At 53.6% G+C, this 22,009-nt stretch overlaps 1 protein-coding gene across 5 annotated transcripts in view; it reads right to left on the bottom strand.

The window, feature by feature from the left end:
- Positions 1-567: 567 nt before the first annotated feature.
- Positions 568-22,009, bottom strand: part of LOC146300876 (zinc finger protein 236) — a 28,327-nt gene continuing 6,885 nt past the window's right edge. For 3 of the 5 annotated variants that reach the window (XM_084706784.1, XM_084706775.1, XM_084706793.1), the window contains exons 9-33: positions 21,435-21,594; positions 21,013-21,285; positions 19,399-19,602; positions 19,053-19,185; positions 17,018-17,278; positions 16,498-16,724; positions 15,174-15,275; positions 14,141-14,280; positions 13,784-13,887; positions 12,211-12,362; positions 11,953-12,129; positions 11,533-11,681; positions 10,514-10,653; positions 9,766-9,869; positions 7,330-7,752; positions 6,231-6,373; positions 5,858-6,077; positions 5,429-5,605; positions 4,788-4,946; positions 4,522-4,676; positions 4,255-4,383; positions 3,902-4,096; positions 2,763-2,892; positions 1,928-2,101; positions 568-1,790 (exon numbers count right to left, since the gene is read on the bottom strand). In XM_084706784.1, the coding sequence (XP_084562910.1) occupies positions 1,654-1,790; positions 1,928-2,101; positions 2,763-2,892; positions 3,902-4,096; positions 4,255-4,383; positions 4,522-4,676; positions 4,788-4,946; positions 5,429-5,605; positions 5,858-6,077; positions 6,231-6,373; positions 7,330-7,752; positions 9,766-9,869; positions 10,514-10,653; positions 11,533-11,681; positions 11,953-12,129; positions 12,211-12,362; positions 13,784-13,887; positions 14,141-14,280; positions 15,174-15,275; positions 16,498-16,724; positions 17,018-17,278; positions 19,053-19,185; positions 19,399-19,602; positions 21,013-21,285; positions 21,435-21,594 (4,368 nt within the window). In that variant the 3' untranslated portion in view covers positions 568-1,653. The remainder of the gene's footprint in view (positions 1,791-1,927; positions 2,102-2,762; positions 2,893-3,901; positions 4,097-4,254; positions 4,384-4,521; positions 4,677-4,787; positions 4,947-5,428; positions 5,606-5,857; positions 6,078-6,230; positions 6,374-7,329; positions 7,753-9,765; positions 9,870-10,513; positions 10,654-11,532; positions 11,682-11,952; positions 12,130-12,210; positions 12,363-13,783; positions 13,888-14,140; positions 14,281-15,173; positions 15,276-16,497; positions 16,725-17,017; positions 17,279-19,052; positions 19,186-19,398; positions 19,603-21,012; positions 21,286-21,434; positions 21,595-22,009) is intronic. The other 2 variants (XM_084706810.1, XM_084706801.1) reach the window with 2 other exon arrangements.

Genomic DNA, 22,009 nt, shown 5'->3' with positions numbered 1-22,009 from the left:
CTGTCTGTTGCTGCCATTCTGTTTGATTAGTTCTGGAACAAACAGACCACACCGTCATATGTCCAGTAGTGTTTAGTATATGTACACATGTGAAATATATTTCTAAATTATTGTATTTGCAAAATAATGAAATCCATTTTATTTGTAAAAAATATATATATACACTTTTATATTGTATTTGTTTAAAACACACATGCATAATTTCTAGAAGTTTCTTGTATGTCGCACTATTTCTGGTTACCCTTCTGCGATCTTAGATCGGGGAAGGTTGTTTCAGGTCGCAGACCTGACGTGGGCCCTCACAGCCTACAGATGGTTTTAGTCACCATGACTCCGCTAGCAGCTTGTGGGTCCTCCCACACTCCTGGCACCTGAGGTTATTGGGTTTGTACCATAATTGCATCTTCATTACGGAAATGTGATACTATCCTGAAGGTACTGTGGGGACAACAAAGTCTGGACAGAAGGCTTCCACTCTCTGACAAAATATAATATTAAAGGGAATTCATCCAGTCTATTTCAACAAATGTTTTGTTAGGGTATACAGTACTATTAAAAATCAGAAAATAAGTAGAAAATATGTTTTATTAAACATTTTCTGAACATTAAAAAATACATTCTCGCCTAACTAAAACTCAACACCTTAGTCTTTGTACACTGGCATAGCTGGACAAAGAGCTCGTTCACCCTTACCATCAGAAAATAGGCATCTATCATACACTATTTACAAAATAAAATATTGTATAAAAAAGGGCTGTGCATGAATTGTCAGCCTCATGCCAGTCATGGTCAGAGTGGTCATGGTTCAGCGGAAGATGTTTACACAGAAGACGTCTATAGTGGTTTCAAAAGGTCAACTCAACCATTTTGTCAAACATAGGTTCTGGTTAGAACCTGCAAAATGTTCTACAAAGTTTTTTTCCCCCGGGGTTCTCATACAGAGACGAAGAGGAGCACCTGTTCTTCTTGGAGGGGAACATTTAAGATACCCTCGTTAGCACTTAGACCCATTCAAGGCCACCTTCTATTTGATATGGCGAAAGAACATTCGACAAAACAAAACGTATGGGAAAACAAATTAGATTTAGCTTGCCTTTTACAAAAACTGTAGAGTATAAACATACAAAAATATAATGTCATGAAAAGTAGAGAAGACTTTTTCCCCTCCGTAAACTGCACAAAAGCGCTGCATCGGGACAGTGCCTGTTCCCCGGCTTTGGAGGCTGGAACGGAACGAACACGAGAGCGGACGGCCACACCTGAGGCCAAACACATCTGAACGCTCATTTTCCTCAGAGTTCTGTCCTCTCTGATATTTTGGACGAGGGTTGCCTTCGAACTACAACGAGGGAATTCATGTAACAGTCCCAAAAGTTTAAAACCTGAGAAGAAAAAACGAAGACATTGCATGTTCTTCCCAAGTTTTAGGCTATGTATGTTGACTTTTTTTGAAACAGAAAGACACAAATAGCACAATTGTTTCGTCTGTTTCAGACGCGAAAACCTTTGAAAGCCTGGGAAGGACACGTTCAGAAAAAGTGCAGTTTGTTGACAAAAGCATGCAACTAACAGTGGCTAGTAGTAGTAGGGGTAGTTGTGTGGACTACATGACCCATGATGCCTCAGTGGTGTGTGAGTCGCCTCCGAGGGCGACTAGGGAAAGACGCCGGGCATGCTGCACTGCCAGTCTCCAGACGACTCCTGGACAACCTCTTCCAGGTGGAGCTCCGGGGTCACCTCCACCTCCTCCACTTCCTCCGTCTCCAGTGACACTTGGATCTGGGCTGGGGCTGGGGATGGGGGGTTAGCATTAGCTCCAAGTCAACACCACGGGGAATTGGCCCTGGATGTCTCCACCGGCAGGTCCCCCGCGTGTGTGTGTGTGTGTGTGTGTGTGTGTGTGTAGGCTTGCGTCTGTGTTCCTCACCATAGTCGTGCAGCCTCTTCATGTGCAACTTCATGTTGCTCTTCTGCGTGAAGCCGATGCTGCAGACCTCACACTTGAAGGGCTTCTCTCCCGTGTGCTTCACCATGTGCACCTGCAGGCAGCTCTTCTGGTTGAACGCTTTGTCGCACAGCTCACACTTGAATGGACGCTCTCCTGGACGAGCGACACACAGACACACACACTCTCTCTCTCTCTCTCTGAATGATCTCAGCAACAAAATGTCAAAAAGTCATTTATTGTGGCACCGGCATTCCATGGGTGTGTGTGTTGTGTGTGTGTCACCAGCATGTTATAGGGGAGTAACGATATATTGTGGAACAATATATCGCGATACAAAAACGTAACAATATGTATCGTAGAGTTGTGGCAATATTTTTACAATATGACGTCCGTTTGATCCTATTGGTTGAGCTACCAGCACGTGACCTACTCTGCACCTGTGTCAAGCGTGCATTCATTGCATTCACAGAAATCGCTTGAACTGAGTTACCTAAATTGTATGTACAACAAAGAAAATGATTGAAAATGTTTTGGAAATAAATCTGTTAATTGAATTTCGGTTTCATTTAAAATGTTGTTCAAAATATTGTGATACGTATTGTATCGTACACCTAGTATCGTGATACGTATTGTATCGTGAGCTGAGTGTATCGTTACACCCCTAGTATGTTAGATGGGTGTGTTACCTGTTTGTGTGCGATTTACAAGTGTGTCTAATCATTTATGAGTGTGTGTGTGTTACCTGTGTGTATGTGTGGGTTACCTGTGTGTGTTACCTGTGTGTGTGTGTGTTACATGCGTATGTGTGTATTACCTGTGTGTATGCGGTTGTGTCTCTCCAGCTGGCTGGGTTTGGTGAAGGCCTTGACGCAGACGGTGCAGTTGAAGTGGCGCGGCCTGCGGGAGCTGGGGGAGGGGCCTCGCTTGTGCACGCGCTCGTGTTCCTGCAGGGGCAACATGTTAGAGTAACCCTTACACGTCGCTCTCTCTGTCTCTCTCTGTCTCTCTCTGTCTCTGTCTCTCTCTCTCACGCACAGCAATACCGGATGTTTCCTAAGACCTACCTTCTTCACTAAAGGATAAATACTATTTATTTTAATTTTTTACGGACGGATTGCATTGTTCGAGATCTATAAGATGACTCCTATTCATTCCTAGGGGAGCAAATCATTAAGTCAACCAGCAAAGGCAGATGGCTGGACCTGCACTGCAGAGGGCCCTCCGACATGAGTAGCAAGCTTCCAGGAGAGGAGCCAAGATGAGAGGAGGAAAAACGGAGAGGGGAAGAGAGACGGGGGCGAGAAGAGAGAGAGAGAGAGAGATGAGGAGGGGGACGAGAAGAGAGGAGAGAAGGGGAGAGCTCCGACTGCTTCTGTGATGAGGGGCTGTTACGTGGAGTGGCTCTTCTTCCCAGAGTGGACAACAGACGGGCCCTTCAGACAGCTGCTGTATATACATATGCTGTAGGTGTGTGTGTGTGTGTGCACATAGGTCCCCTCCAAATAATGCCCTCCTTGACCTCAAACGTGTGTCAGAGGAGATGTTTCAAAAAGATGAAACTTTTTCTTGGCTTCTCATGAAGCAATTACTGTGTTTTTAGGATCCGGAGAGAGAGGAGAGGGGCACACACAAGCACACACTCACCCGAGACCAGCAAGCCTTAGAGAACAGTGTCATTTGTAGACTCCGGCACAACTCTGGAGCCTAATCAAATTCAAGACTCAGAGAGGGAGGATCAAGGCTCAGCTGCCACGCTAAAAAAACGTGTGTGTTGCCTGTGTGTGTGTGTGTGTGCCTGAGTGTGTGTGTTTGTGTCCCTGTGTGTGTGTGTGCCTGCATGCGTGTTTGTGTGCCTGCGTGTGTAATTGTGTCCCTGTGTGTGTGTGTGTGTGTCTGTGTGTGCCTGCATATGTGAGCGCGCACCTGTGTGTGTGTGTGTGCGAGCAGGCCCACCTTGAGGTGTGTGGCTCTCTTGAAGGCCTTGCCGCAGGCCCGGCAGACGTGGCAGCGCTCCTTGCCGTGGGCCTGCCGGCAGTGCCGCCTCAGCGTGTTGGCGCTCTGGCACACCTGGTCGCAGTAGAAACACTGGTTCTGCTTGGGAGGCTCCGCCTCCGACGCCTTCACACCCACCTGGGCCGCCTCGGCCAGCTGAAACGTGGACGCGCGGGGTTAACACACACGCACACACACGCACACCCTGTTCCCACTCACTAGAAAAATCACGAGGATATCTTGTGTACGACTGCGTGTGTGGCCACTGTAATCATGTTTTGTCTGTACACACACACACACACACACAGACTGACTCTGAAGCTGTTGTCGGATGATCGCTCAGGGCCATTGGGGGCGTGGCTAACGAGGATGACCTGCTGTGCGGAGCCAGCTGGTTGCCCCGAGAGACCAGACTCGTTCAGCACTGCAGGAAACTGTTGACCCTGGAGAGACAGGACAGTCTTACACCAATGTGCACGTGTGTGTGTGTGTGTACAGACAAAATATGATTCCAGTGGCTGTATGTGTCACTAAGATATCTGAGATATGTATAGTGTGTGTGTGTGTGTGTTTGTGTGTACCTGTGCGTTCAGGTTCAGGGTGACTGCATCGAGCATGCCCTGTGTGTCGGCCAGGGTGAGGGTCACGCTTCCATCCACCACGCTCCCTGATGACATCACCAGGCTCTGTGACACGGCAGTCTGTGATAGGGCGGTGCTGGACGGCAGGCTGGTGACTGGCAGGAGAGAAGATGGGCAGGGACTTCCCCGTGAGCAAACTCCTCCTCTTTTCTTTCTGACTGAATGCAGCAACTCTTTCAATCACACACACACACACACACACATACCAGTCATGCCAGCGTTGGAGGTACTATGAGGTAGGAGGTGGTCGTTGCTGAGGGTCAGAGTGGCGTTGGCCGTCTGGGTCACGAGGGGAGATGTCAGTCTGATGCCACCGTTCATCTCCCCGCCGGCGGAGGGGCCGGGCTGTGACAGCAGGTCCTGACCTGTGGACACAGGGACGGGGGAGGAACGGTCAAGAGGCGTTCGACGTGGGCCTGGACGGAGCTCGCAGTCGGGAGAGGGGATGAAAATGGAGGCGTCGAGTCGGACGTTTTTCTGCTTTCCCTGTGGTCTGGAGGCGTTCCTGTCAGTCATCGGGTATATCCGATGGCACTTTCAGCTAAGCGATGCACTGCGAAGCAGTGGTGTTCAAATGATTATGCCGTGGTGCTGTCGTGTAAAATGGGACAAAATCTGATTGGTTGCTGCGCAAAGTCGCCACACACCTTCACTCTGGTACCACGCAGACCAACTGTACAGACACCCTCCCTCCCAACCCAGAAACAACTCCCCAAGCCCCCCCCCCAGCTAGTCCGAGTAAAGTCTCAGTCTGCGCACGTGACACCAAACGCCTGCAGGCTTTGGTGTTTCGGTGACACCTGACAGCTGGTTGCGCCGCCTTGCTGGAGTGTGTGTGTTCCCTGACCTGAGATGGTGAGGGTGATTTCCTGAGGGTTCCCTGCTCCGGCGCTCGCCCCGGCTGCCTGGGCCTGGGCCAGAGCCTGAGTCAGGCTGGAGTTGTTGATGGTCAGGGTGATCTCATGGCCCCCGGCTCCACCCGGCACCAGCCCCGAGCTCATCACATGACCCAGCTCCTGGGAACCTGGAGGGAAAGGGGGACGGGGGACAGACTAGCTTAGACAAGGGCACCGTCTTCCATTGTTTTACACTTTGCTTTCCTGACCAAGGTGGGTCTAGTCTACTATGGTCAATCCGGCCCAGTTCAGACCTTGCCTCAAATTGTCCTGCTGTTTGAGGTGCGGTCTCAAAGCCCCCCCCCCCCCCCCCCCCCCAAAAAAAAAAAGAGCCCCTGCCACAGGACAGGAAGGCCACGCCGTGTGGTGCTGTGTCCTACCTGTGCCGTCTGGCTCTCCCAGGCCCCCCATGGTGGTGCCGGAGGGCGCCATGCTGGAGGGCTGCAGCGCCAGGCTGGTGAGGGGCTGGAGCACCACGTTGGCGGGCAGCCCCCCGGGGTCGCCGGAGGCCAGGTGGGAGGCCAGGCCGGCGTCGGCGGTCAGGGAGTGAGAGAGGAGGCCGCCCTGCTGGAGGGTCTGCTGGAGGATGGCTGGATCGATCTGGGGACGGGGACCGAGGGGTCGCGTGGGTTCAATTGGGAAAGGAAAAACCAATGGCTGGCCGACTTTTAGGCAAGCTGCCGATACCGCTACACGTCATCCCTCCCTCAAACGCAAACGCGCCTTGACGCGGCGGCAGACGCGCACGTTTACCTGCAAGGTGATGTTGTTGATGTTGCTGGTGTCGATCCCAGAGATCTGGACGTTGGGGCACACCAGGTTAGCGGAGGTCAGCTGCAGGTGGATCCCCTCGAGGGTGGCCAGGCCCTCCGACAGAGACACGGTCAGGTCCCCCCCTGGCACACACACAGTCACATGGTTTAGACTAGGGGGTATGGTAGCATATCAAGAAGTGTACTTCCTGTAGGGCGTGACTATGAACTTCCAGTAGTGTGAGTATGAACACTATTTCCTGTTCAATAGTACATCTTGTACAGTGCGAGTATGAACAGTCCTTCCTGTATCGTGAGAGTATGAACATAACTTCCTGCGGTGTGAGTATGAACATTACTTCCTGTATCGTGAGAGTATGAACATCACTTCCTGCAGTGTGAGTATGAACATAACTTGCTGCGGTGTGAGTATGAACATCACTTCCTGCAGTGTGAGTATGAACAGTCCTCCCTGTATCTACAGAGTATGAACTTTACTTCCTGTACTGTTTGAGTATGAACAGTACTTTCTGCAGTAAGTATGAATATTTCCAAGAGTCTGCTTTCAGAGATAAGGGACTTAGACAGAATTATCGTGGGCTGCTGGGAGCGCGTTATGGGGTGTAGCAGAGCAAGGGATATTAATTTCACGGCTGGCGTCTAGGACAGGGAGAAGCGTTCCAACCAACCAGGGATTACAGCTGATGGGAGCCAGAGTCGAGGCACAACGCAACATTCCTATTCGACGCTTGTTTGAACGGCGTCACAGTCTCATTGGAGAAAGTGGTAGAAAAACCAAAGGGCTCTACTTCTTCTCAGCGACAGAGTCCTGGTCTTTGAGCTCGGTGCAGGGGTAGATGGGTTTTACACTACCTGACGTGAAGGTTAGGGTAAGATAGCTTTAGACTACCTGACATGAAGGGTTAGGGTAAGATGGCTTTAGACTACCTGACATGAAGGGTTAGGGTAAGATGGCTTTAGACTACCTGATATGAAGGGTTAGGGTAAGATGGCTTTCGACTACCTGACATGAACGGTTAGGCTAAGATGGCTTTAGACTACCTGACATGAAGGGTTAGGGTAAGATGCCTTTCGACTACCTGACATGGAGGCAGGCAGGATAGCTTGTCCAACCAGGCCCTGCTGCAGCAGGCTCTGGTCAAACTGGCCCGTGAGGACCTGGTTGGCCGGGAGGTAGAGGTTGGGGTCAGACGAGCTGGTCTGGAGCAGGTGGAGCCCCTCCGCGCCCGTCTGGACCTGCTGGGCCGAGGCCTGGTCCTGCTCGGCGGCCTGCTGGCTCTGCTGGGCCCGGGCCGAGGCCGCCCGCTTGGCCTTGCGGCCCTCCGAGCTGGGCCTGGAGTGGCACTGGATGTGGGTCTTGCGGTGGCCCGACGTGCGGAAGCGCAGCTCGCAGTAGGGGCACTTGAAGGGCTTGGAGCCGGTGTGCAGGCGCATGTGCACCTTCAGGCTGCCCTTGGTGGAGAAGGAGGTGTTGCACATGTGGCAGTTGAAGAGCTTCTGGCCTGCAGGGGAACATCGTGGTTGTTGGTATACACAGACAGCTCCCCAACAGACATTTGACCTCTGATGACGGTTGCAACGATGGATGAGGGAATATATAAATGAATGAATGCATTTATGAATGAATGAATGCATAATAAATGCATGAATGCATAATGAATCAATAACTGAATGGATTACCACAACACATGATTCCCCAGGGTCATGAATAGGTATCAGATACCTGTCTGATTTGAATGTCAGAGTAGGGGGATGGTTATAGATAGAGGGAGCAGGGTGATGGTTCTAGAGGAGAGATAGAGGGAGCAGGGTGATGGTTCTAGAGGACAGATAGAGGGAGCAGGGTGATGGTTCAAGACGAGAGATAGAGTGAGCCGGGTGATGGTTCTAGAAGAGAGATAGAGTGAGCCGGGTGATGGTTCTAGAGGAGAGATAGAGAGAGCAGGGTGATGGTTCTAGAGGAGAGATAGAGGGAGCAGGGTGATGGTTCTAGAGGAGAGATAGAGGGAGCAGGGTGATGGTTCTAGAGGAGAGATAGAGGGAGCAGGGTGATGGTTCTAGAGGAGAGATAGAGTGAGCCGGGTGATGGTTCTAGAGGAGAGATAGAGAGAGCAGGGTGATGGTTCTAGAGGAGAGATAGAGGGAGCAGGGTGATGGTTCTAGAGGAGAGATAGAGGGAGCAGGGTGATGGTTCTAGAGGAGAGATAGAGGGAGCAGGGTGATGGTTCTAGAGGAGAGATAGAGGGAGCAGGGTGATGGTTCTAGAGGAGAGATAGAGAGAGCAGGGTGATGGTTCTAGAGGAGAGATAGAGAGAGCAGGGTGGTGGTTACAGAGGAGAGATAGAGAGAGCAGGGTGATGGTTCTAGAGGAGAGATAGAGGGAGCAGGGTGATGGTTCTAGAGGAGAGATAGAGGGAGCAGGGTGGTGGTTACAGAGGAGAGATAGAGGGAGCAGGGTGATGGTTCTAGAGGAGAGATAGAGAGAGCAGGGTGGTGGTTACAGAGGAGAGATAGAGGGAGCAGGGTGATGGTTACAGAGGAGAGATAGAGGGAGCAGGGTGATGGTTCTAGAGGAGAGATAGAGGGAGCAGGGTGATGGTTCTAGAGGAGAGATAGAGGGAGCAGGGTGGTGGTTACAGAGGAGAGAAAGAGGGAGCAGGGTGATGGTTCTAGAGGAGAGATAGAGGGAGCAGGGTGATGGTTCTAGAGGAGAGATAGAGGGAGCAGGGTGGTGGTTACAGAGGAGAGATAGAGGGAGCAGGGTGATGGTTCTAGAGGAGAGATAGAGAGAGCAGGGTGGTGGTTACAGAGGAGAGATAGAGGGAGCAGGGTGATGGTTACAGAGGAGAGATAGAGGGAGCAGGGTGATGGTTCTAGAGGAGAGATAGAGGGAGCAGGGTGATGGTTCTAGAGGAGAGATAGAGGGAGCAGGGTGATGGTTCTAGAGGAGAGATAGAGGGAGCAGGGTGGTGGTTACAGAGGAGAGATAGAGGGAGCAGGGTGATGGTTCTAGAGGAGAGATAGAGGGAGCAGGGTGATGGTTCTAGAGGAGAGATAGAGGGAGCAGGGTGGTGGTTACAGAGGAGAGATAGAGGGAGCGGAGGGAAAGATAAGATGAAAGGAGATCTTTCGTTATCCTCCTCCTTCACTCCTCCACTCTATAGTGTCCCTGACGACAACACTTCCCCTCGTTCAAACTTCCTCTCCTCTCTCGTGATTATAGCCAGACACCTTTCAGGCTCACGGGCGATTTACATAATAATACGCTTATGAATGATTGCAGAGCTTGTTGACAACAACAGCCCGGCTACATCTGATGAGCTTTTTCATACAGTGTGCCAACTCAACGAAATGAGGGGAGGAAGCCATCCATCAACTTAGTCGTCTATCTATTCATCTGTCCATGGATCGACCCACCCACCCACCCACCCATCCCATCCAGCTCTCCATCCATCTGTGGTCAGTCCACAGTCATCTGGCCCTTCAGCCAGTCCGCCTCCTCGCCCCACACTGACCTGTGTGAGTCTTCACGTGACAGTCCAGGGTGGACTTGACTGTGAAGGTCTTGCCGCACTCCTCGCACCTGAACGGCCTCTCTCCTGTGTGGATACGGATGTGCCTGGAGGGGAGAGAGAGAGAGACAGACAGAGAGACAGGCAAAAAGAGATAGGTGGATAGAGAGACAGACAGAGAGACGGACACAGAGAGAGACAGAGAGACAGGCAAAAAGAGAGAGGTGGATAGAGAGACGGACAAAGAACGAGACAGAGAGACAGATAGAGAGACAAAGTGTTTCGATTTAAACACAGATTTGAATTACAGATAAGTTATGGTGCTAATCCATTTGGGCAGCGATCCCAGCTGAAAGGCAGCGTAAACACAAACACAGCCCCGGGTTCTGCTTCCACGGAGGCGTCTTCCACGGCGCTCCAACATTTCAAACCAACAGACTCCGGCTGATGAATAATTCACGAGCTTTTTCAAATCCCCCCCCCCCCCAAACTTCTCCGAAGAAGAAGGAAGTTGAAGAGGGTGCGGTAACTCAAGCACCGCGTGGAGCGCGGGGGAGGGTAGGACTAGAGGGAAGGGTGGAGAAGGAAAGGAGGAGAGAAGAGAGGAGAAAGGAGGGAGACTTGGAATGGATCGTGTGTCTTCCAGTGTATTGTACGGTGAAAACGTGCCTTTTGAACACCAATGGGACTGAACGATTGAGGCCCCCGAGGGGCCCCCGAGCGTGTGCGTTTGAGAGAGCGAGAGCCTCACCTGACGAGGTCACTGGGTTTCTTGAAGCTCTTGGGACAGAAGTTGCAGCAGTTGGCGAACTTGGGCTCCGTCTCCAGCTCCACGGCCTTGTCCTTGATCTCGCTGATGCGGTCCCTCTCCGCCGCAGACTGGGCCAGCACCTGGGCACAGCACGCGGCACACGTGAGCCCCGACGCCTCGGACCAGCGCTTCAGCACGCTCATCGTTCATGGGCGGGCGGGGCCGAGATATATGTATATATATATATATATATACATATATATATTCACACACAAACTGTATGTATATACAGTACCAGTCCAAAGTTGGGACACATTTTCCCATCCAAGTCAATTCCCTTTGGACTGATACTGTACACGTCATGTGACATGCCTCTCCCCCCGTGCATGACTGCGATGACGGTGTGGAGGGGGGCTGGTCAGGGGGGCTGGTCAGGGGGGCTGGTCAGGGGGGCTGGTCAGGGAGGCTGGTCAGGGGGGCTGGTCAGGGGGGCTGGTCAGGGGGGCTGGTCAGAGGGCTGGTCAGAGGGCTGGTCAGGGGGGCTGGTCAGGGGGGCTGGTCAGGGGGCTGGTCAGGGGGGGGGCTGGTCAGGGGGGCTGGTCAGGGGGGCTGGTCAGGGGGGCTGGTCAGGGGGGCTGGTCAGGGGGGGGCTGGTCAGGGGGGCTGGTCAGGGGGCTGGTCAGGGGGCTGGTTAGGGGGGCTGGTCAGGGGGGCTGGTCAGGGGGGCTGGTCAGGGGGGGGCTGGTCAGGGGGGCTGGTCAGGGAGGCTGGTCAGGGAGGCTGGTCAGGGGGGCTGGTTAGGGGGGCTGGTCAGGGGGGCTGGACAGGGGGGCTGGTCAGGGGGGCTGGTCAGGAGGGCTGGTCAGGGGGGCTGGTCAGGGAGGCTGGTCAGGAGGGCTGGTCAGGGGGGCTGGTCAGGGGGGCTGGTCAGGGGGGCTGGTCAGGGGGGGGCTGGTCAGGGGGGCTGGTCAGGGGGGCTGGTCAGGGGGGCTGGTCAGGGGGTGGACCAGAGGACTGACCTTCTCGGAGACGGACGCCTCCTCCCCGGGGCTGGTCTTGGCCAGCTCGGCCGCCTGCTCCTCCGTGAAGGTGATGATGTCGGCGCGGCTCCTCTTGGCGGCCAGCTGGTCGCGCTCCTCCTCCTCCTCCACATCCTCCTCCTCCAGGCCTGGCCGCAGGTGAGGGAGACGGCAGGGAAAACAGTTCAAGTCTTTTATTTGTCAGGGACACAGGTGAGAACACATGGTCAGACTGGGCACTGGGAAATTCTTAAGGGGGGGGGGGGGGGGGGGGGTCGTTTAGGTGTGTGCGGGTGTATGTGTTTGGCTGCCTGTGTGTGTGTGCTTAGTCTGTAGGCATGTATGCATGTGTAAGTGGGCTCATGGTGTAAAGGGGGTCTGTCTGTGTGCGTGTCCAGGCGTACGAGGACGCGAGCGTACCTCTGTCCTCCAGCGCGTGCGCCTTCTTCAGGTGCTTGCGACAGAGCAGGCTGCTCCGGAAGCTCTCCTCGCACATGGGACACTTGTAGGGCTTCATGTGGATGATCATGTGACGGTTCAGACTGCCGTTGGTGGTGAACGAGGCGCCGCACACGTTGCACCGGAAGGCCTTCACCCCTGGGGGGGGGAGGGGTCAATAGGTGCGTGCGGGGTGCGTCAGGGCGTCGACGCGCGTGTGTGTGTGTCTTGCCGCCTCACCCGTGTGCGTGTTGAGGTGGGACTTGAGCACCCCCGCCGACACAAAGGCCCGGCCACACAGGTTGCACCTGAAGGGCTTTTCCCCCGTGTGCGAGCGGATGTGCTGCTTCAGGTGGCTGGACTTTTTAAATGCCTTGCTGCACCAGTTGCACCTGTGGGCAAGCATGGGGCGTTTAGAGAGAAGGGGGGGGGGCAAGAAAGAGATGAGGGGAACGAGTAAGGGGTGAGAGAGAGAGAGAGAGAGAGAGAGAGAGAGAGAGAGACAGAGACAGAGAGAGAGAGAGAGATAGAGAGAAAATGGGGGACAGAGAGAGAGAGAGAGAGTGAATGAAAGAAAGAAAAGACAGAGAAAAAGAGAAAGGATGTGGAGGGAAAAGAGAAGAAAACTTCAGTTTCGCCCTTAGCAGTGAGTCCACTGAGGGAGAGCGCAGCTATGGACAGCACCATCAATCACACAAGTAACCCTCCAGAACCGACGCTGTGTGTGTGCGAGCGTGCTTGACAGGGGCGGGGTGGGAAGACAGCTGAGAGAAATAGAGAGCCATCAAATGTCCGTCGTGGTGTGAAAGTGTAAAAGGGGAGTGCGCGAGGACTCAGAGCACCGAGCGGGCGGGTCTTCGGCCGGCGAGCGCGGCGCCACCCTCCCACGGCAGACGCTACAGCCGAGAGGAGCGGGGAGGGGCCGTGGATGGATGAAACCCCCTGTCCCCTCACGCCTCACTCTTCCCCATCCCTCCATCTCCCCCCACCCCATCCCACCTCCCCCGAGCTGTTTCATCTTCGCCCCGGCTCTCCCACAATGCACCTGACGTCATGCGCCCGGATGAAAGCCGCTGGGCGCGTGCGGCGACACAAAAGAGCAGAGAGGAGGAACAAAAAAAAGTATGTGCGTGATCCCCCCCCCCAGCACCTGCCCCCCCGCCCCCCCTCCTCCCTCTCCTTCATCCGTCCTTCCCTCCCCCTCCTTCAGCCCACTCGGGTGACGCAGCTGGGGCGCCCGGGGCTCTCAAGTGAGGGGCCGTCGGGAACCCCCCCCCCTCCCACCAACGCACCAATCAAGCGCACGCTGGTTCCGCTGAGGCGCCCGCAAAAGAGAGAAGCGGCTCGTCGGACGAGACGAGGAGCGCGGCGGGAGCGAACGAGAAGGGCTCTTCAGGACGCGACGCCGCCCGCCGAGGATCCAATCAGGAGGGGGGTGGGGGGGTCTCGTCCACGGGGCCGACCCAGGGAGCAAACACGGACGGGTCATTAGAGCCACTCGCTACGCTGGCCTGGCGGGGACTCTGACGTGGGCAGGACAGGGTTGGCGAGCCGAAAGCGTCGGAGGGGGAGGGGGGAAAGAGGCCCTTACTGTCGAGTGGCCACGCTGCCTGCTAGGCGCTCTCGATCGTACGCACTCATGGCCGCGGTCACACACACACACACTCATGACCACGGTCACACACACACACACACACACTCATGGCCGCGGTCACACACACACACACACACTCATTAACACGGGCACACACACACACTTATTAACACGGGCACACACACACACTCATTAACACGGGCACACACACACACGTACCTGTAGGCCCGTTTGCCGTTCTCCTCGCTGTCGTCCTGGTAGTCCTGGATCTGGCCGCTGAGCTGCACATCAGCCTCGGGGGGGTCCTGGAGGAGGCCTCTGGCCTGCGCACACACACACACACACACACACACACACACACACACGCACACTCTGCTGTCACTCTACTGCAATAATACAAACACCTCTGTCCAGTATTTGGCCCTCTCCCAAGGACTTCCCAGTACTGGGTGAAGTGCTGCGAGTGAATGAATTGCATCCATTGTGTATGATTAGCATTTGATCCAGTTCTGGTCTGGAGGAGTGGAGGACAGGCTGGAGAGGCTGGAGAGGCGGGTGGCGGTGCCCGGGACTCACCACCTCGGAGCTGGGGACGTGGAGCAGGTTCTGGGGGGGGTAGCTGGAGGACAGGGCCTGGGACTCCAGAGTGCTGGAGTCCTGGAGTTGTTGGACGGTGGTGAACTGGGGCTGGGCATAACTTTCTGTAATGGTGAAACCTATGGAGGTATATTCACATAGAGAGAGACACACGCACACATGCAGATGGTCACGGGGGCACGTTGTGCAAAGATACATCCAAGAGAAACAGTAGGCTTCAGCAATTTGTCTCTCATCCTGTCTTTCTCACGCACACACATCCCCAATGTCTCTCTCAAAAAGCGGGACACGGAAGATAAGATGTTATGTGTTTTCTTATGTGTGACTCAGTACTAAATGCAGATGATGGGGAGTTTATTGAATTAGCTGTCGAAGTGCCGAGGCCTTGGGACATTAGAATATTGCAGTGCACTCAAAAACTAGCAGCACGCTCTCCTGTATGGCCCTGACATCTTGAACTGTCTTTATAATTGTTTGTTGTTGCCTAGATAGGGGTATATTTAGTTTTTAAATGCATGCTCAGCACACAGTATCTCCAAATATTGAACTAACAGTCCAAAGTTGCAGGATCTCTTTTCATTACGAATGATAATGGAATCAAATTGATAAATGCCGTATCTTAAATGAATCTCTCTCTCTCTCTCTGTGTGTGTTTGAGTTGAGTGTAGCTGTTGGTGCAGTGCAACGCTCTGGGTGCTCGTGCCACTTGGTGCTGGCTGAAGTTTGAGGGGGTCAGACAGCAGACTGGAAGTGGCCCTAGCCCTAACCCATTGCGACAAAGAAAAATGTGTGCGTGTCACTTAAGTTTCTTTCTGGCTGCGACCGGTTTGCGAACAGGTGCCGCCGCCAAGTCCCTCACACCGGAGAGACCAGGGCACAGGCACTGCAGCCCAGCAGAATACACAGAGGACGCAGCCGGACACATTACAGCCGAGGGACTGACAGTTCCTCAAGTCAAGCACATTATGCACCAGACCCAATGTTTGTGTGTGTGTGTGTGTGTGTGTTTTACCTTGTGTAAGAGCTTGCTGGTCAAAGGCAGGCTGAGGTAGAGACTGCGTCTCAAACTGGCTAATGGTCTGAGGCATCACATGTTGAGTTGTAACAAAGGTGTCTAGAGAAAGAGAGAGGAGGGGGGGGGGGAGAGTGATAGATGAAAGAAAGAAGGAAAGAGACAGAAAGAGCGACGGGGGGGGGGGAAGAGTCAAAAAGAGAGATTGACAGAGAGAAAGAAAAAGATAGACGGGGGAGAGGAAGATGGAGGGAGAGCGAGAGCGAACGGGGGAGAAAGAAGAAGCAAAGTGAGCGTTTGCACGCTAACGGCTCGTTATGAGAACACGTCCGCGGGGCCAGCTGGGCCTCATCATTCCAATGGAGGTTCATTACTCCAGGACTTTGACGAGGTCGTCACACATAGCTTCCTGGGGCTATCTGTCTGAGGTGGAGAAGGATTTCCTCCTGGGAAGCAGGGGCAGGGGCCACAGCAGCCAATTTCACCCCTCTCTTTTTATTTGAGATAAACTTGAAAACTGGCTGAGAGGAAAAAAACTGGCTGAGAGCAAAGAGAAAAAGAAATTCCGATAAACATCTTCCCCTTTGTGCACGCCGTCCCGACGACCCGGAGAGGTCAGAGGTCACAGGGTAGCCAACCAGGAGGCTACTGGCTCTCACTTTGTACAGCTCAATGGTAAAGCGGTTTTAAAATATTAAGCGTTCCCGAGTTGAAACTGAATCTTAAGTACGGCCGTGAGGTCGGGTAAGGTTGACTGTGAAGCATGTGTACTGATGAGAGAGAGAGAGACAGAGTGAGGGGGGGGAGATCAAGCCTCTATAGTTCGGATGGATTTAAAACTTCATAGCTGCAGAAATCTCAGAAAGTCAAGTGAGGTTAGCACATTCGAGTGATTCTGAACAATGTTTTCCGACTTCCTGACAATAGTGGATGATGGAACACAAGACATTGTTGAACCCCCCCCCCAAAGACTGTGACTTTGAAATTAAACATCCATCAGCAATTGTCTCTTCCAGCTCAGGCTCCTGTCAGCCTTTGGGAGAAGACTGCTGTTCAATCTGTTAACTCAATTCAAGAGGACTCAATAGCGAGCTGTCTGAAAAACTAACAGTGTGCCTATCAGGAGATAAAACAGCGAGGGGAAATGACGGTTGACAGATAAGAGATTCTTGGCAAAAGAAAGTGGATTTAAATATATATTCTTGAACCTAGGCTTCGTCTTTGATTTCCGTGGAAGCCACTACAACTGCCAACTGTTCCCCCTTCAGAAATCATGATTAGGCTCGTTGTGAGACGGTGGTGAGAGGGTGTGGCCTGGTCTTACCCTCTCCCTGGTCGCTCAGCTGGGTCTCCAGCGCCACCTGCTGTCCACCGCCCACGCCCGCCCCCTGGCCCAGCCCCAGCATGCTCTCCTGCTCGCCGCCCGCGGAGGGAGGGGCCTGGGCCTGGAGGGCGTCGGCCTCGATCTCCACCTGCATGTCATGCGACACGGTGGTCCCGCCCATGGGGTCGTCTGTGGGCTGCTGCTGGAGTTGCTGGACCAGCTCATACCTGGGACAGGGGGGGGGGGGGGGGCATGGGGTTATGTCATTACTGATGTTATGTAAGGGGGGGGGGGTCAACATTATGTTATAAAAGAAAATCTGGGAGGGGGTCAACATGTCATTATTAGTTTAATATGAGGGGGGTTGGATGTGGTACAAATGGTATGTGAGGGGGCCCAGGGGGGGTCAACCAGTTGTCATTATTAACACATATGTTAACTATCGCATGACTAATGTCAGTGTATGTCATCGTCTTCTTGTGGCTAGGTCGTTAGCGGCTCGTGAAGGTCAAACGCGCACCTGTGCGTCTTCATGTGCTTGCGGCAGTTGGGCGACGACTTGAAGGTCTTCTGGCAGTAGGGGCACATGTACGGCCGGAGGTCGCTGTGCGTGGTCATGTGACGCCGCAGGCTGCCGCTGGTGGTGAAGGTGGTGTCGCACATCAGACACTTGTAGGCCTTGAGGCCCGAGTGCGTCCGGATGTGGGCCTTGAGCACGCCGGACGACGCGAAGCCCTTGCTGCACTGCAGGCACTTGTACGGCCGCTCGCCCGTGTGAGACCTGGGAGAGGGGGCGCCCGGGAGAAAAGACCGTGTCAGCGCGGCGGAGAGACGCGAGAGACCTGAGCCAGGAGTCGAGGTGACCCGGCACACTGACAGGAGTGTGGATGGAAAGAGATTCTAGAAACATAATTTCCCCGCGAAAAAGAGAGGCCGTATGTTTACCTTTCACTTAGAGAGGCGAGTATCAATATGGAAAAGGTCACCAGGAGTGCTTTTTGGGAGCGGCGTTTGGGAAGCCGATAAATGACGTAAAAGCTGTATGATTCCGCACAGCTTAGGGTTTGTTTCGGTGTCATGCATGACATGTTATTACACAACCGCAGTCCTTGAAGCCCCCCTACAGGTCGCTACACGCTCTGCCTGTGCTGACTGTGCATTAAATACATCTCCAGTATCAGCCCTGGGGTTTGATTCGGCGAGAGGAGTGGAGAGGATTCAGCCATGCCAGCACAGCACTCAGGTAGAATGATTCTACCTGTCTGGGACACAATGTCAAATCTCAAAAGGTCAAAAAGACATCAAAAACCACTAATGGAGGAAAGGCAGTGCAATTACTCCTTTGTTCCCCCAATTTGATCTCACATCAAAACTATTATTCCGGGAACCCTTGTCTGTCTGTGGGCGTCAATCATCTCGAGAACCGGCGACTGGAGGAAAACGAAATCTTGTTTTGCTCAAGACCTGGTGACATTTACATTAACATTAAGTAATTTCCAGAGCGACTTACAGTAAGTACAGGGACATTCCCCCAAAGGCAAGTAGGGTAAGGTGCCTTGCCCATGGACACAACGTCATTGGCACAGCCAGAAATTGCACCGGTAACCTTCTGATTAATAGCCCGATTCCCTAACCGCTCAGCCATCCGACATGCATGACGTCATTTGACTGAGCGATCCGCATTCGTCAAAAAATCTACGAAATAGCCCTGTAAATATATGAACTCGGTGCCATGGCGAGCTGCACTTGTGCGATGGTGCCACGGACTTGGCCAGTCGCCAAGGGGCGCAGGACGAGAACACTGTTCAGCACAGGGGCCATGCACGGTGTTTTTCGGCCGAGCCGTTCGCCTTGCTTTAAACTCCTCACGTCCCGATTATCGACGTGCATTCTTCCGGGAGGGAAACACGGAGCACCGGCCTACATGCAAAAACCCTGCCTGGGTCGCCAAACTCGTCCTTCGTCAGCGAACGCGCATGGACTCCCAATTGCGTTGACACCGAAATCTTAATCGACGGTGGCATTGAAAGCACATGGATCAGGGGCATCACGGGCACAGGGGCATCACGGGCACAGGGGCATCACGGGCACAGGGATCAGGGGCATCACGGGCACAGGGATCAGGGGCATCACGGGCACAGGGATCAGGGGCATCACGGGCACAGGGATCAGGGGCATCACAGGTATGGGCACTGGTTACCCTGCCAGTGTGACCTTTTCAGCTTCATTGGTAGCTAACGAGACACACCGCACAGTGTGACGTTATTACAGGGATATCAAACGGCAAAACATGGAAAATGGGCGTTCGCACTGCACCTGAACAAGCTTCGGAACCCCCCCTCCCCCCCCCCCCCCCGGGGGCACCAGGGGGAAAAGGTGTATTCCTAGACAGAAACAGGCCTGTCGCCGTTTCTATACATCCACCCACCTCTCTGTAACGTGACACTCTTATCACACCCTGTTTGGACAATGGGAAGTGTTAGCCTGTTTATTAACTGTTACTTTGAGTTCAGGGAGTCATTTCCCCTGCCCCCTTGTCTGTTCCCCCGGCCTACCTGACGTGCTGTTTGAGGTGGCTGGACTTCTTATAAGCCTTGCTGCAGTAGAGGCACTTGTAGGGCCGGTCGCTGTCCACCATGTCCAGGTAGTGCTGCAGAGACAGACGGGGGTTCTGGGACTGGATCAGACCTGGGGAGGAGGAGGAGCAGGGAAAGAGGGAGGGAAGGTGTCGAAGAAACAGGGCGTGTGTATGTGTGGGGGGTGGGGGGGGGGAGTAAGAGGGGAAGGAGGGAGTAATGAGAATCAAGAGTCCGAAAGCAAAAACGCAGTTCTGTGCGTGGGTACGTGTATTTGTGTGTGTGTGTGTGTGTGCGTGCGGCCACGCTGCATGCACACCCTCACCGAGGTCGGTGATGAGAATGGGCTCCTGCAGGGGTATGTCCGGCAGGGGCAGGCTGCTCTTGGACACCTTGGTCTTGTGCGTCTTGCGGGGGAACTTGTGCTTCCTCTGCTGCAGGCTCTTGAAGTGCGAGGCGATGTGCGTCTTCCTGTGGCCCGACGTGCGGAAGATCTTCTCACAGTGCGGGCATGGGAAGGGACGCACTCCTGCGGGGGAACACGATAGGTGACGGCATTTGAAAGACGAGAGCAAAAACTCTTGTGTTTGTAAATGCTCCTTGGCTGAGTGGAAAAAAACGAACACCATTTGCAAGGGCAAGGTGTGTGGACAACAACAATATGGGGGGGGGGGGGGGGGGGAGATAAACAATGTCCCTAATGCAACACTTTCATCGGAGAAGATTCTAAAAGCTACAGGAAATAGCCCAGAAAAAAGAAGACCCAGACAGTTTTCTTACATAACCATAATTACATAAATGCCTAACCTGAATACACAGCGGGAGCCTACGTTAACTAACACTGGGCACACTTAATGGGGAAAACTCACAGATAATGAATGCCTTGTCACCTCCCAAAAGCATTGAAAAGCCTTTAAACAAAGCCTGGTAATAGCACACAGAAGGACAGACACTGCCTGAATAACGAGCTCGGGTGTGGAGACATCTCCACTGCCCACACTCCGATAATTAACTGTGATTTTGGAGCTCTGTAAACAGCCTACTTTAGCATGGATCTCTCCCACCTGCAGAGTTGAGCTAATTAACCTCCACTATGTTGATTATGCTAATCCATCTTTAGTTTGCTCGAATGGCTTTGGGACATTGTATTGGGTTGAACTTTTGTCTCGCTCATGTAAATACACCCTGCACTCGTGGGCGATGGCTGCTGGTGTTCTGGGTGGATTTCACACGTGAATCCAGCTGGCGCCTCGATGAACGGTGTTAGCCTGTAGTCAGTCAGGGGTCTGACTGTACTCAGTCCGGGGTCTGACTGTAGTCAGTCCGGGGTCTGACTGTAGTCAGTCCGGGGTCTGGTCTGACTGTAGTCAGTCAGGGGTCTGGTCTGACTGTAGTCAGTCCGGGGTCTGACTGTGGTCAGTCCGGGGTCTGGTCTGACTGTAGTCAGTCAGGGGTCTGGTCTGACTGTAGTCAGTCAGGGGTCTGACTGTGGTCAGTCAGGGGTCTGGTCTGACTGTAGTCAGTCCGGGGTCTGACTGTAGTCAGTCCGGGGTCTGGTCTGACTGTAGTCAGTCCGGGGTCTGACTGTACTCAGTCCGGGGTCTGACTGTAGTCAGTCCGGGGTCTGGTCTGACTGTAGTCAGTCCGGGGTCTGACTGTGGCCAGTCCGGGGTCTGGTCTGACTGTAGTCAGTCAGGGGTCTGGTCTGACTGTAGTCAGTCAGGGGTCTGACTGTGGTCAGTCAGGGGTCTGGTCTGACTGTAGTCAGTCCGGGGTCTGACTGTAGTCAGTCCGGGGTCGGGTCTGACTGTAGTCAGTCTGGGGTCTGACTGTACTCAGTCAGGGGTTTGGCTATAGTCAGTCAGGGGTCTGACTGAGGTCAGTCAGGGGTCTGACTGTAGTAAGAGTAGTTGTAATTCCAGTAAGTCTGCGGTCTCACCTGTGTGCAGTCTCATGTGGACCTTCATGCTGCCCGAGGTGGAGAAGCACTTGAGGCAGAACGGGCACTTGAAGGCCTTGATGCCCAGGTGGGTCTTCATGTGGGCCGTCAGGGTGCTCTTCACCGCAAACGCCCTGAAGCACTGCTTGCACTTGAAGGGCTTCTCGTGGGTGTGGATGCGGATGTGGCGCACGAGGTCGCTGGGCTTCCGGAACTCCTTGGAGCAGTAGGGGCAACAATGCCAGCGCACGCCGTTCTCCTCTCTGATGGAGCCTGGAGACGGGGTGGGGGGTTGGAGGACAGGTCAAATACGAAAGGGGGACAGATAGGAGAGAGAGAGAAAGATGAGGAGGAAATGGAACATGTCAGGGGTGCTGGCGGAGAACCAACATGGCGTCTGTCCTAGACAGCTGTGCCCGTACCTGGCATCTGAACAGGCTTCTTGAAGATGTTCCTCTTTTCTTTCTTGGCAGATTTCTCCTGGCCGGGCAGCTTCTTGCCGTCCGAGACAGCGCCCCCGGTGGCGTGGCTCTGGCCGCTCTGAGACTGGACCACGCTGAGCCCGCTGTTCTCCAGGGCTTGCTGTGGACACGTGACAGCATACGTATGTTTAACATGGGACGCGTGTGGGGACATGCTGACGTTGACACAAGATCATATACCTTGTGGGTGTTCTTAAAGTCCTGTGATTGGTGTCGTCAATCCTTAACGATGGACGACAACACCTTGAACAAACCTCAGCTTGGTAGAGTAATGTCGGCAACTGGACTGATTTTGGTTGGATGTCTGAATGAATGAATACATCAGGTACGTGGGGGGGGGGGGGGGGGAGGTGTTAACCCACTTATAAGCATAAAACACAAAGGTACAAAAGTGGATGGGGAAAACTTTTAAATGGAAACACACAACAACAACAAAACGTTGTCCCGGATGTAAGTGGTGAATTAGAGCCCATTGTGTGTGAGTGAATAAAGCAGCAGTCTCTATCTGAGAGACC

This window comes from Hypomesus nipponensis, chromosome 2, assembly GCF_054491055.1.
Source record: "Hypomesus nipponensis isolate SF chromosome 2, ASM5449105v1, whole genome shotgun sequence".
In the NCBI taxonomy this organism is placed as follows: domain Eukaryota; kingdom Metazoa; phylum Chordata; class Actinopteri; order Osmeriformes; family Osmeridae; genus Hypomesus; species Hypomesus nipponensis.
The sequence above is the reverse complement of the archived record's forward strand: the minus strand, read 5'-3'. Positions and strand labels throughout refer to the sequence as shown.